The sequence below is a fragment of the Megalobrama amblycephala genome, linkage group LG14, assembly GCF_018812025.1.
Source record: "Megalobrama amblycephala isolate DHTTF-2021 linkage group LG14, ASM1881202v1, whole genome shotgun sequence".
Taxonomy (NCBI): Eukaryota; Metazoa; Chordata; class Actinopteri; order Cypriniformes; family Xenocyprididae; genus Megalobrama; species Megalobrama amblycephala.
Genome location: NC_063057.1, coordinates 39,835,213 through 39,847,529, shown reverse-complemented (window position 1 = coordinate 39,847,529; position 12,317 = coordinate 39,835,213). Strand labels below are relative to the sequence as shown.

The 12,317-nt window shown below is 40.5% G+C and overlaps 2 protein-coding genes across 2 annotated transcripts in view; both read right to left on the bottom strand.

Annotated features, from left to right (window-relative positions):
* Positions 1 to 12,317, bottom strand: part of LOC125245250 (tripartite motif-containing protein 16-like) — a 169,492-nt gene that overhangs the window by 9,816 nt on the left and 147,359 nt on the right. The window lies entirely within an intron of this gene.
* Positions 4,112 to 10,488, bottom strand: LOC125245279 (E3 ubiquitin/ISG15 ligase TRIM25-like). The gene is made up of 3 exons (XM_048155818.1): positions 9,842 to 10,488; positions 4,425 to 4,520; positions 4,112 to 4,339 (listed from the first exon to the last, which is right to left on the bottom strand). Exons 1-3 carry the CDS (start codon positions 10,412 to 10,414, stop codon positions 4,184 to 4,186), a joined length of 825 nt encoding a protein of 274 aa, XP_048011775.1. The 5' UTR covers positions 10,415 to 10,488; the 3' UTR covers positions 4,112 to 4,183.

The window sequence follows — 12,317 nt, the reverse complement described above, 5'->3', positions numbered from 1 at the left end:
TCAAACTTCATCAGTGTAATGTCAATACACAGCAGATGTAGACCTATGACAGGATTTTTGATATTTGAAATATTGTTGCCATGGCAACAGGTCAAACTGTAATAATATTCTTGAGTGTTTTTGAGGCTCTTAACATGCTTCAAATTGCATGAAACTCGACACACACATCAATATTGTCAACCAGTAGACATGGACAAAGCCATAGAAATGGGCGTGGTGGAGGGGCTCAGTAGCGCCACCTTTTGACAAAAGTGGGGGGGTTAGTTTTTCCTACAATCACCAAACTCGGTACACATATTGTTCTCATCAAGCCGGACAATTTTCTAATTTACATTCATTAGCTCCGACCAACAGGAAGTCAGCTATTTTGGTTTGAATGTTAATTTTTTGAAAAAACAGGCTATGAATTTTATACTACTGCTCCTACAGGGTTTATCCAATTTACACCAAACTTTTTTTAACTTGTTGCTAACACATTGAAGTTGTTTAATTGCAAACGGATTTTGGATATCTCAAACGGTTTGGCCGTGGCGAGGCAACGAATTTATGGCAAGAAAAGGGAAACAAAGTGTTATAACTTCTGCATACATTAATTGATTTTGATGAAACTTCGGCTTAGTCTTCGTTGTACAAGGCTGATCACATGGATGTGACTATTGTGATTCAAAGTAATAGCGCCACCAACTGGAAGCAGAAAATGTGTCACTTTCAGCATACATTGAGATCACCCTCTTATTTTTACCTGATTTGCTTCAAAATTCATCAGAATAATGTTAAAACTTGGCACATGTAATCCTTTGAAAATGGGCAGGGAGGAGGGGCTCTATAGTGGCACCTTGTAGTGCAGTAAATGTGGAGTGAATTTGACATAGTCCTTTGATGTTTAACCGTTTTAAGTGCCTATTGCCCGCTGTGCACAGTTGCCCTGAAGCCACCGGGGTGGCGGTGCCACCGGGCTTGGGCCCGCCATCGCTGCTCGCAGCTATATTTATTATTATTATTATTTATTATTATTATTGTTTTGAACAACCCATTTTTCAAGATTTGATCCAATCAAAATCCAATCAGATTACTTTTGAACAACTGGGCCCTGAATAAATGTCTATCTGGATCACAGTGATCCAATCATATTTTGTGAAAAATCAGCACAAATGTAAGATGGATTACCTGATGCTTTATTTAAAGTAAACTGGATTAGATTAGAATAATTTTGCTCATCCTTTAAGTGATGAAGGGTTTACAGTATGATCAGATGATTTGGGTTTATATATTTCACATTTCTTAATAAATTGACATTTATCAGTTTTACAACAAAAAAACATTTTTTATTGAATTTTTATTTAATGATACATGCAAATGAATCCTGTGTGTGATCATTTCAGAATTCACTTCTCTTTAAAGGTAATTTAACAGTAATATTAAAATGATTTATGTGACAGTACAATAACAACTGAATGACTGTGATTTCTATCAACACAAATAGAGCTTGAGAAAAGCACAGATACACACCGTCACAAAACGCAATGGCAGTGTAGGCAAACCCAGCATTTCGATGTTTATCACAGCACCAAATAATATACAGTACGTCCATAAAAATGTATTTTGAATTTGATGTGAGTAAATTAAAACAATAGCCAGTTAATATGCATACTGTACGCCTATCTAAGTGTAGCATTTTCAAAAAAATGCTAAAGACGTATCTTTTTCGCCAGCACTTGACCCAGTAATAGTAGCACTTACCTTAATTTCTATTTTCCTTCCATCTATTTGTGTATTGTGATTTAAAAAAAAAAAAAAAAATTCCTTGCTACGAGCACTTTGTCATAACTGTGACTTCACTCAGCACTTATGTACTGTTGTTCTCATGTTGATTTGATTGATTCTACTATTCTAATTTGTAAGTCGCTTTGGATAAAAGCGTCTGCTAAATATAAATGTAATGTAAATGTTGTATAACCATACTTATTAGCAAATAATCAGAGTAATGAAAATTGCATGTAAACTGGAGTGAAGATTTCTGCTCGTGTCATGTAAACATCTTACTGCAATTAAAACCTTTCTCTGATTATGAGAAATTACAATTATTGGTGCAAATGTAAACGTAGTCATTGTTAATGATTTATCATGCAGGTTAAAGCATTATGGGTAGAATCACTCTAAAGTCTATTCTGATTTATCAACACAGTTGAAAGTCGGCATGTAACAGAAGTTGCAATTGTCTTTTCTTCTCTACTATGACGTCTATCCGAGTGAAGTTGGGCGTTGCTAACAAAATGGAGGCAGATCTGAATGTCCATTTGCAGTCAGTTGTGGGGGATTTCTCTCCACCGGACTTACTGCCAGCACCCTCACGTTACTGTAAGAACTTTATTTATTGAGGATGACAACGACGACAGTCAGCGGCACTAAACAGTGAGAGAGAGACTGACTGTGCGTATCCTTCATCAGGTTAAGTCATCCATGAAAAAAAATTTGTTTGCCATGTCCAAAGAGTAGTGTTTTCGTAATATCCTTTCAATGTTTTAGGGTATTGTACACCCCAATGACTGACATCAGCAGTGGTAAAAATAATGAAGTGCACGGATAAATTATTTATAATAAATATTACAATATTCCTTAAAAAAATAAGAATTGACAATTTTGATTTCATGCCGACTTTAACTGATTTATAACAAACACTAAACCAAGGATGTGAATGTGGTCTGGACTGTGTGGATGAGGCTTGTTGTGTCTCCAGAGACGCTGTAGAAGGACAGAGTTCCTGCACATATCCACATACACTCCTATTCTACTGCTGATGGACTCTATAGGGAGTTCAGTCTGTATGTTATTGTGTATGAATGAGTATCTGGAGGAAGAGCAGAACAAACTCCAGGACTGATCATTACATCCAAACCAACACTCATTACCCCGTCCCTTCCTGCTGATGCTCTTAAATGACACTGATATAAACACACCACCACTCCACTCAGTCTCCCAGTAACAGCGTCTACACACACTCTCTCTACACAACACCTGATACACATCAAATCTGTCTGGATGATCAGGTTATGGCTAGACTGTGAAAGTACCAGGAATCACTTTGTTCCTCTCTGACAGACGGAGGTATTTATACACTGTGTTCAGATCCAGAGAGATCGGATGGGAATCTGATGGAGAGAAAACACATCCAAATCAGGAATTATGAATCTGTCTGATCTTTTAATGATGCTGAACTCTTCATGTACAATATATCATCAGTGTCTCAGTACAGTTTACCAGATATCCTGTGTAAATCATCATTTATATGATCAACTGTAACGCTGTCATGTTTCCTTTCACCTTCTACATGAAGAACATGAACACATTTAGTGATTTTTCTGCTTGTTTTCTTAGTGACTTACATTGTAGGAAGTCGTTCCTGGTTCTGGGAACAATGTTGGTGAAAGTGACTGGAAATCAACAGACATGAAGAGTGTGATTATCATGTCAAGAGAAAATGATCTTGCATCCGTTCCTAAGACATTTCTAATATGATCTTCTACATGATATATGAGATGATGGAGGATCATTTCTGAGAGTAGATGAATCTCCAGGACTTTACCTCTGTCAGAGATCTTCTTCAGCTCCTCTTTGCAGAAATCCTCCAGTTTGTCTCTCAGCTGATGGACAGATTCTCTCACAACAGCAAAAGAGGAGAGAGAACTGAATGGATCATCATTTACGTCTGTAGATTCAGGAGGAGCTGAGAGAGACTGGAAACTCTACAGAAAACAGAAATCAAAGCCCATCACCTCCACACTTCAGACAATAACCTGCACTACTGTCAGATTTGAGCAGCTCTTGTTGATCTTTAGTAATGAAACTGGTTCCATCAAGTTCATAGATTTCACATTGCTATATCTTTCAGAAAAATGTTTCCTAAAAGATTTCCAGAGCTGAAATGAATTTGTAAGTGTGCCTTTTTCAATATAAGATGATCAGATGAGAGTCTGACTGATGATTATATAATAACCGAACACACAGATCAACACTTCAGTCAACGGCTCATTCTGCTCTCATGAAATGTTTCTCTTTGAGTCTCTTGCTCAAGTCCACTATGATCCTGTTCTTCTAGATCTGTTACCTGCAGGAAATGGATGTGATCCTGTGTGTGTAAAAGCTGCTCCAGCTCAGCATCTCTCCTCCTCAGATCATTGATCTCCTACTCCAGACACTCCAGTCGTCCTTCAGCTTGACTAACTGCAGTATTTTCCTGATCTCTGATCAGCTGTGTGAACTCAGAGCGGCTTCTTTCAATGGAGCGGATGAGCTCAGTGAAGATCCTCTCACTGTCCTCCACTGCTGTCTGTGCAGAGCGCTGTTAGGACACACATCACAATCACACAGTGGCTTCAGTGAGTCTGACTGAGACTTCTCAAACTTCTCTTCTTCTCCAGACTCACCTTATGAGACTCCACAGCCTCTCTCAGCTGCTGAAGATCTTTCTCTCTCTGCTGGATCCTCTGCTGGAACCACCTCTGCGTCTCCTTCAGCTGGTGCTAAAGGACAAACCAATAACAGGAGAAACATCACATAAATCATCAAGTCAATAAGTATGAATCCAGTATCCGTGAAGTGGTGAGTCTGAGTTAAAAATCTTGCATGGTAAGGTTATAGGTTTTTTTATATTACATTATTATATCATCAATGCCTAGTTTTGTATGGATAGTTCACCCAAAAATGTAAATTATTTCATCATGTAGTGAGGTTAGTAGATAAGGGAAGAAGGAGGCAGGAACCAGCAAATGTTCAGCAAACTTTAATTATAAAATAAACAAACACAAAACGAAAGTATAAGCGGCAGCCCCTCAAGGACGACTGCCGCACACACATAAACAAAACATAATGTAAATCCAGGCCTGGTCCTCTCTCATCCTTTACTGTCTTCGCTCATTAACAAACGCTCCACCAGCCTCACCCCATTCTCACGGCCCTCTGCCTTGTCCTGCTTGCCACATACCTTCATCGCCCCTTGCAGCCCGGGGGTACCCTCGAGACTGCGCTCGACCCGTCACGGTGGCTGTGGCACCTGGGGGTGAGGACAGACAAGTCGAGAGAAAAGGAGATGGAAGCATCAGGAGTGACAGTGACGAGAGAGGAAAGAGAGGGGGAAAAAATCTTGGTCCGGTTCCCAAAACACACAGCCATCCGGTCCTCCTCCAGCTAGATGAACACATCCACGATGCCTGGCAGCTGTGCTGGATAGCCCTCGGTGAACAGCTCGATACTCCTTCATTGCCTGGTGGATGGCGATGGCTCCTCCGGGTTAGGGCAGCCAGCAGGAGTCCCCGCTCCCTACTCCTCCCCATCATAGCGGATGGCAGCAGGCTCCAGCCTCGGCAAACAGCGGCATCTCCTCTGCTCCCTCGTGGACGACAGCCAACCCTCCACAATCCAGGCAGACGGCAGCGAGTTCACCCATCCCCCGGCAACTCATTCCAGCCCACTGCCTCAAGCGTCCATGGCGGCAGACTTTGCTCTATCCATGCTCGATGGCAGCGGTGTGGTGTGTAGGTGACACTTGTGCCACCGGCCTCACCCCGTTTTCACAGCCCTCAGCCTCGTCCTGCTTGCCACACATTGTTTATTCATTCTCATGTCTTTTGGAACCTATATGATTTTCTCTTGCAGAACACAAAAGAAGATATTCTGAAGAATGTTTCTAGAGCCCAAATCAAATATGGAGACACGTCAATAACATCAAACCTCACAGGCTCATCAATGTCAAATGAATTGTCATGCCACCATGATTTTTCTTATAACTTCAGAATTTGTAGTCTGTGTCCGAAATCACAGACTCTTGAGTAGGTATATATTTTAAATAAGTAATTACTTCATGGCCGTTAAAGTATGTTCTATATAATATGAATGTGTAGTATGAATGTAAACCGCACGTACATTCACCATGTTGTCATTATCATGTGACCTACCAGGCGTCAGTTCCGTCACCTCCCTGTCATTCACAGAAAGTGTTCATCATACGAATCAACTTCAGAATCTCACTGGAAGAAGTAGGACATCCGGATACTTTTTGCCCAGATGTTGTAGGATATAATACTGTCCCATGTTGACTGCATCATCCACAGACCTGTTTGCTCAATAAGCAAACTGTAGGGGGTCCAGCAAGGATCCTGTGATGTCCTTCAGGTGGTCCAACACTAGTCTCTCAAATGACTTCATGACCACAGACGTGAGAGCGATAGGTCTGTAGTCATTTACTCTTGTGATTTTGGGGTTTTTTGGGATGGGGATGATGGCGGGGCATTTGAAGCAGGATGGGACTTTGCACAGCTCCAGTGATTTATTGAAGATCTGTGAGAAGATAGATGCCAGCTGGACAGCATAGGTTTTTAGACAGGCTGGTGAGACACTGTCTGGGCCTGGTGCTTTTCTGGTCTTCTGTTTCTTGAACACTAAACATTCATCTTTCTCACAAATGTGAAGTGCAGGAAGGGGGATGGTGGGTGGGGTTGCTGGAGGTGTTGATGATAGAGAGACTAGAGTCAGAGTGGGTGTGGGTTGTGAGACTGGGATTCTCAAATCTGCAGTAAAACTCATTCAGCTCCTCGTCAGATGTTGATTCCCTACAGGATTGGGGGATGGTGCCTTGTAGTTTGTGATGTCTTTCAGGCCTTTCCACATTGAAGAAAATGTTTTCAAGCTTTTTAGTGTAGCTCCTCTTTGCCACCCTAATCTCTCTTGTCAGTGTGTTTTTGGCCTGATTGTACAAGATTTTATCCCCATTCCTATAGGCATCTTCTTTGGCCCAACAAAGCTGTCTGAGTTTCGCGGAGAACCATGTGAGCTCATCCAAATCAGCAGCAGCAGTTTCAAAAACAGTCAAATCAGTGCATTCAAAGCAGGCTTGTTAAATCCCGCTCTGCTTCATTAGTCCATCTTTTAAAAGTCTTTTTTCGGGTTTAGCTGTTTTCAGTTTCTGCCTGTAGGTCGGTATAAAATGAATGGAAAGCTCTAGCTAAAGTTACTTTAATGTTACACCTGTAACGTCAAACTTCAGTCTCTCTACTCCAGTACCAGCTCAAGAGTTCGGTAGGCATTTTGTCTCTCCTGCTGCAGCTACGGTGTCTCCTCAATTCAGAAATAACAAAATTCTGCCTCCTTCATTTCTCTTTATAACACAAGATTAGACTGGTCTGTTACCGACACCGAACTGCTTGTCTGTCATTTCAGCGCATCAAAAGATCTTGGCTTGTGATATATGTAGCTCTCACAGACATTCAGTATTCGCTAGCCAAGTTCCGCCCACTGTCCGAGGTGCTGAAAACGTTTTCAGATGGCTTTGCACTTCAGCCAATCCGGATCCAACACCCTGCCCCCCTCTAGCAGAGATAATATTAAATTAGATGAATTGCTGAATTCGGCTAGACATTATATCTCAAAAGGCATTGGCTCCCTCAACAATTAATGCTTATACTTCAGCTTGGTTTTCATTTATAATGTTTTGCTTTTCCTTTCAGATCCTGTTATTTCCCATCTTGATTACGACCATTTGTTCCTTCTTGGTTTACAATTATGAAAATCACAATCTCAAAATTTCATCTATTCGTGGGTTGCTGGCAGGCATTCAGTTTTACGCAAGGTATTTTAATCCTAATTATCCAAGTCTTTTCACCGAACCTTCTACTCAAAGACATAGCCAAATCTTCCTGTAAAACTTAAGATAAACGCCTTCCAATCACTTTGTCTATTTTGCAAAGATTAATAAATTCCATCCGCAACAGTCTCTTTTCCTCTTATATTAACATTACGTTAGAAGCAGTGTTTTTAATCAGCTTTTTATGGCTTTATGCGTCCAGGGGAATTTACTTCAGAATCTAAACATTTCAATTCTGCCCGTGGCCTTTCCTTTTCTGATCTATGTTTCTCTGCTAATTTCTTTACTGTTTTCCTGAAGCACTCTAAATTAATTACTCTCAAGGAACTGGTGTCACTTTAATACTTTCTAAAATTAATAATAGCTTCTGTCCCTTCACTTCTATAATTAATCTCAAAGTTCTCAAAGTTCGGCCTAGAATTCCTGATTACTTTCCCCTTTTTCTCTTATCTAATGGAGTACCCATTACCAAGGCTTGGTTCAAGACTCACTTAGCCACTGTCTTAGAAAGCTGTGATCTATCTCCCCTGCTATTCATTCAGAATTGGGGCAGCCACCACGGCAGCTGAACGTGGAATTTTACCATCAGCTATCAAGCTCTTGAGCAGATGGTCTTCCTCTGCATTTGAATTCCACATAAGATCAGATTCCAAAATCATCCTTGAAGCTAAGCAAACTCTCTTAAGTCAGGACTAAGGTAACTTTCATGCAAGTACTGGTGGTGGTGGTGGCGGTGGCATTATGTTTTATCTCATTCATTAAATATTATTAATTATTTCTGTTTTGTTTGCTTCTATAGCTTTAATGACTTTCTGTGGCCTCATCCGGCCTTGTCTCTATTTGGCTTAACATGGCTTGTCTCATGTCGCCGTTCAAGGCTATTGTGTCTATGTGGCCTAACGTGGCCGTTGTCGCCGTTCAAGGCTAGTGTGTCTATGTGGCGTATCGTGGCCGTTGTCGCCGTTCAAAGGCCGTTGCCTTTGTCTCTATGTACCTATTATTGTCTTACACTCTATAAGTCCTTTCATTTTAATTCATTTTTATCTCTGTTTCAGGAACTGCAAGATTCACCACAGGTGCGTACATAATACCTCTTACAGTTCTTAGGGGGGTAGGCTCCGTCCCGTTGGGATAATTCTTCACCATCTTTGGGGGTTGGCTATGCCCCTGCTTTTATCTCCAGGCAGGAAATGTAGAGCCTACAACACTCAGGATGTGTGCTACGGACGGGGCCTATGCCAAAGAACTTTATCTCTTATTTAGCTTACTGACTGTTAATAAATTTTGCCATTGTTACGTTATCTTGCCTCCCGAGTCTTTCTGGTAGAAATGAAAGCTCTAGCGTAAGTTCTGCCGGGAAGACTCTAATGTTACGTCACTTATTAGATTAGATCTAACCAATCATTATCTAACACTTTAAGTATAAAAGATCGGTACTTACACGTCTGAGTTCGCAGATGCTGACGCCAACCTCCACCTCCTTCCTCCCCACCACCACCAGGATGGTCCCTGTCCATACCTCTTAGGGGGTTGGCTACGCCCCTGCCTTTATCTCCAGGCAGGAAATGCAGAGCCTACAACACTCAGGATGTGTGCTACGGACGGGGCCTATGCCAAAGAACTTTATCTCTTATTTAGCTTACTGACTGTTAATACATTTTGCCATTGTTACATCATCTTGCCTCCTGAGTCTTTCTGGTAGAACTAGGCAGTGATCAGAGAGCCCCAAAGATGCCCATGTGACAGAATGAGGTGCATCCTTGAGTTGCAGGTGAGTTTTTTTAAATCAGGATTGGATCTAAAGTCTGCAGGACTGTGGCTTTCCAAGACCAACAATCACCACCCCTGTTGTAAATGGGAACTTCATTTATAACAGTGGTGGTGATGTAGGTTGAGAGGAGTCAAATCATTCAGTCCTGTCAGACATCATTATGAGTGTATATAAACAGCAGTCATTGCACTGTCCCAGCAACAATTCTTCCAGCATCAATTCACTTCTACATTACCGTTTATGGTAAAGTGCATACAGACTGGGGCCGGCTGACCAATCAGAGTGGACTGCGATTTTCAGAAGGTGGGTTTTAAAGAAATTTAAACTAAAGTAGTGACAGAGGGTAATAACAGATATTAAATTATATAAATGCATTCTAGTAGACCCCATAAACAAAATTATGAGTCTGTAAATGAGCATAATGAAGTTCATACCTGTTTCTCTGTCCTCTGTGCTGCAGCTGATACAGTGTCGTGGTTTTTGTGTTCATCTATCATACACAACACACATATACACTTCTGATCAGTGCAGCAGAAAACCTCAAAGATCTTGTCATGTTTCGGGCAGATCATCTCCTGCAGTCGTCCAGTGGCTTCAGTCAGATTGTGTCTCTTTCCTTTAAAGAAGGTCTCATGTTGTTCAAGGTGATTCTGACAGTAAGAGTTCAGACACACCAGACAGGACTTGACGGCTTTGTGTTTTCTTCCAGTACAGACGTCACACTGCACATCTCCAGCTTCAGCATAACAGTCAGCAGGAAGTTTAATCTTCTTCAGTTTCTCCACCACTTCAGCCAACATTGTGTTTTTAGCTAAAGCAGGTCTTGGACTGAAGGTCTGTCTGCACTGAGGGCAGCTGTAGACTCTCATCTGATCCTCCTGATCCCAGCAGCCTGTAATACAGATCTTACAGTAACTGTGTCCACAGTGGATGGTTACTGGATCCTTCAGGAGATCCAGACACACTGGACACTTGAACTCGTCCTCAGAAAATCTGGCTTCTGCCATTTTACTGCATGAACACAGAGAAACAAACACACAACAGCTCAATTACACTTCAGTTTCAGTTTCTCATGTGATCCCTGTTTCCTGGTTCTCTGTTTGAGTGACGTGTGCAAAACAGGTGTGTCTATAAAGCAGTGTGACGAGGTGTGATGGTAATAACAGTCAATGGTGTTTATTAAGTCTTTTGTGATCCAGTATTCCCAAGATTGTGCACAAAATATTTACAAGGAGAGAAAATTATATATCTCAGGGGCATGTGGTCCATATAAGCTGCAAATGCTCTGCATACCCAAGCAATTTGTGGACTCGCTAATTAATATTAACAGTATAGTTTACTATAAATTCCTTTGTTTGAGGTATACCATAAAGCTTACATGATAAAAAATGTTGGCAATGCGTATGTAACTGTTTGTCATTTATTTATTACGCTGTCCGTGAATCGCTTGCCCAAGAGGAAAACTGTGTTGCCGCTGCCACTCAATCAACAATAATCACTTTGTATTTAATACAAAACTAAATAGAATAAATCAAGTGAAAAAAGTCAAAACAAACTATTTTCAGTTTAGTTTTCTAAAAAAAAAAAAAAAAAAAAGGGAAATGTATTTTTAATGAAAACTTATAAACTGTTAAAGACATAATGTATAGACCTACTGTAACTATCCGAGGTTGGTATTCGATAATCTATGCATTTGTTAAAGTCATCATTTTGCATTATTTCAACTTATTTTTAAAGAATACTTAGGCTATATTTTTATTATACTTGCATATAATTATTGTTTTATTTATAACAGGCAACTAGTATTGATTATTTTTATTTTTTAATTAATTCAAAAAAATACTTCTGGCATAGATTTCTATCAACGCCTGCCATGGTGTTTCTTATTTGTCGTCTTTGATTTAGATGCGCATCTTCAGCCAATGCGCCATACCATTTAAAGTTTAAGGTTGTAGATTCTGCAACATTAGTAACACCTATAGGAATTACAAAAATACAGCATATTTTGTCCTTCACAGCTTTTACAGGTGCTTGTGAAGGCATCAACTTACTGGAGTACTTGAGGGTGTATGAATATCTTTAATTTCGTCCTATGACTACAACCAAAAGTCAGACAGTTTAGGTTCTGTGTGTTTTCATTGTAACTGGTCAGGATCTAATTGATGCTGTGATGCTGATCAGTTGATTAGTCTAACTTCAAAAAAGCCCATGTTTCCTCCGTTTGCTGGTGGACACACGCTGCCCATCACGGTCCCTCTTCCACTAGGTCACTAGATCGTCTTGCGACTTCAGGCTTCTGAGTTTGTGACTTGTTTCTTTATGGACATAGCATGAAATAAAACATAGATGGGTGAATAATAGGCATTAACTAACTTGAGTTAATTAATTAAGTTTCCCAGAGTGGATAAATCAATTGGGCGGGTTTTGTTGTAAGAAAACTGGCAACCCTTACCACATGGTCCAAAATACTAATCCGACATTAGCAGGTTACCTCTTGGGGTCCACACCCACAAGTTGCATAACATTTATAGATGCAGCATGAATTATAGCACACGTACATCTTGGACATGTGTATTTGATGTGTGTTTTTTATCTGGAAGATGTATTTTTGACAGTGTTTGCTCATCTGCAATACATCTATAGGACGTTTTCTGTCAGATGTCAAATAGACGTTTAGAAGATGTCTTTAAGATGTTTATGATTTAGAATGTTTGTAAAACTGACATCATAAAGATGTCTGTCAGATGTTTGTAAACAGCATGCTTTCCAGATGAAAGTGATCTTTAACAGATATCTTGCAGAAGTACGTGTGCTACGAAAATGTCCTGGTTTTCATTGGGCCATTAAATTGACCGGCACTAGGGCACTCTGCACCTGCGGTGCTGCATGTGACGTAATCCCTGAGAGGCT

What these genes read in the sequence shown, in the direction of transcription:
- LOC125245279 (XM_048155818.1), bottom strand. Translation starts at nt 10,414, where the DNA reads ATGGCAGAAGCCAGATTTTCTGAGGACGAGTTCAAGTGTCCAGTGTGT. An exon ending in CACAGAGGACAGAGAAACAG is followed by an intron (nt 4,521 to 9,841) that starts GTATGAACTTCA and finishes TTTGTCCTTTAG; the next exon opens with CACCAGCTGAAGGAGACGCA. An exon ending in AGGCTGTGGAGTCTCATAAG is followed by an intron (nt 4,340 to 4,424) that starts GTGAGTCTGGAG and finishes GTGTCCTAACAG; the next exon opens with CGCTCTGCACAGACAGCAGT.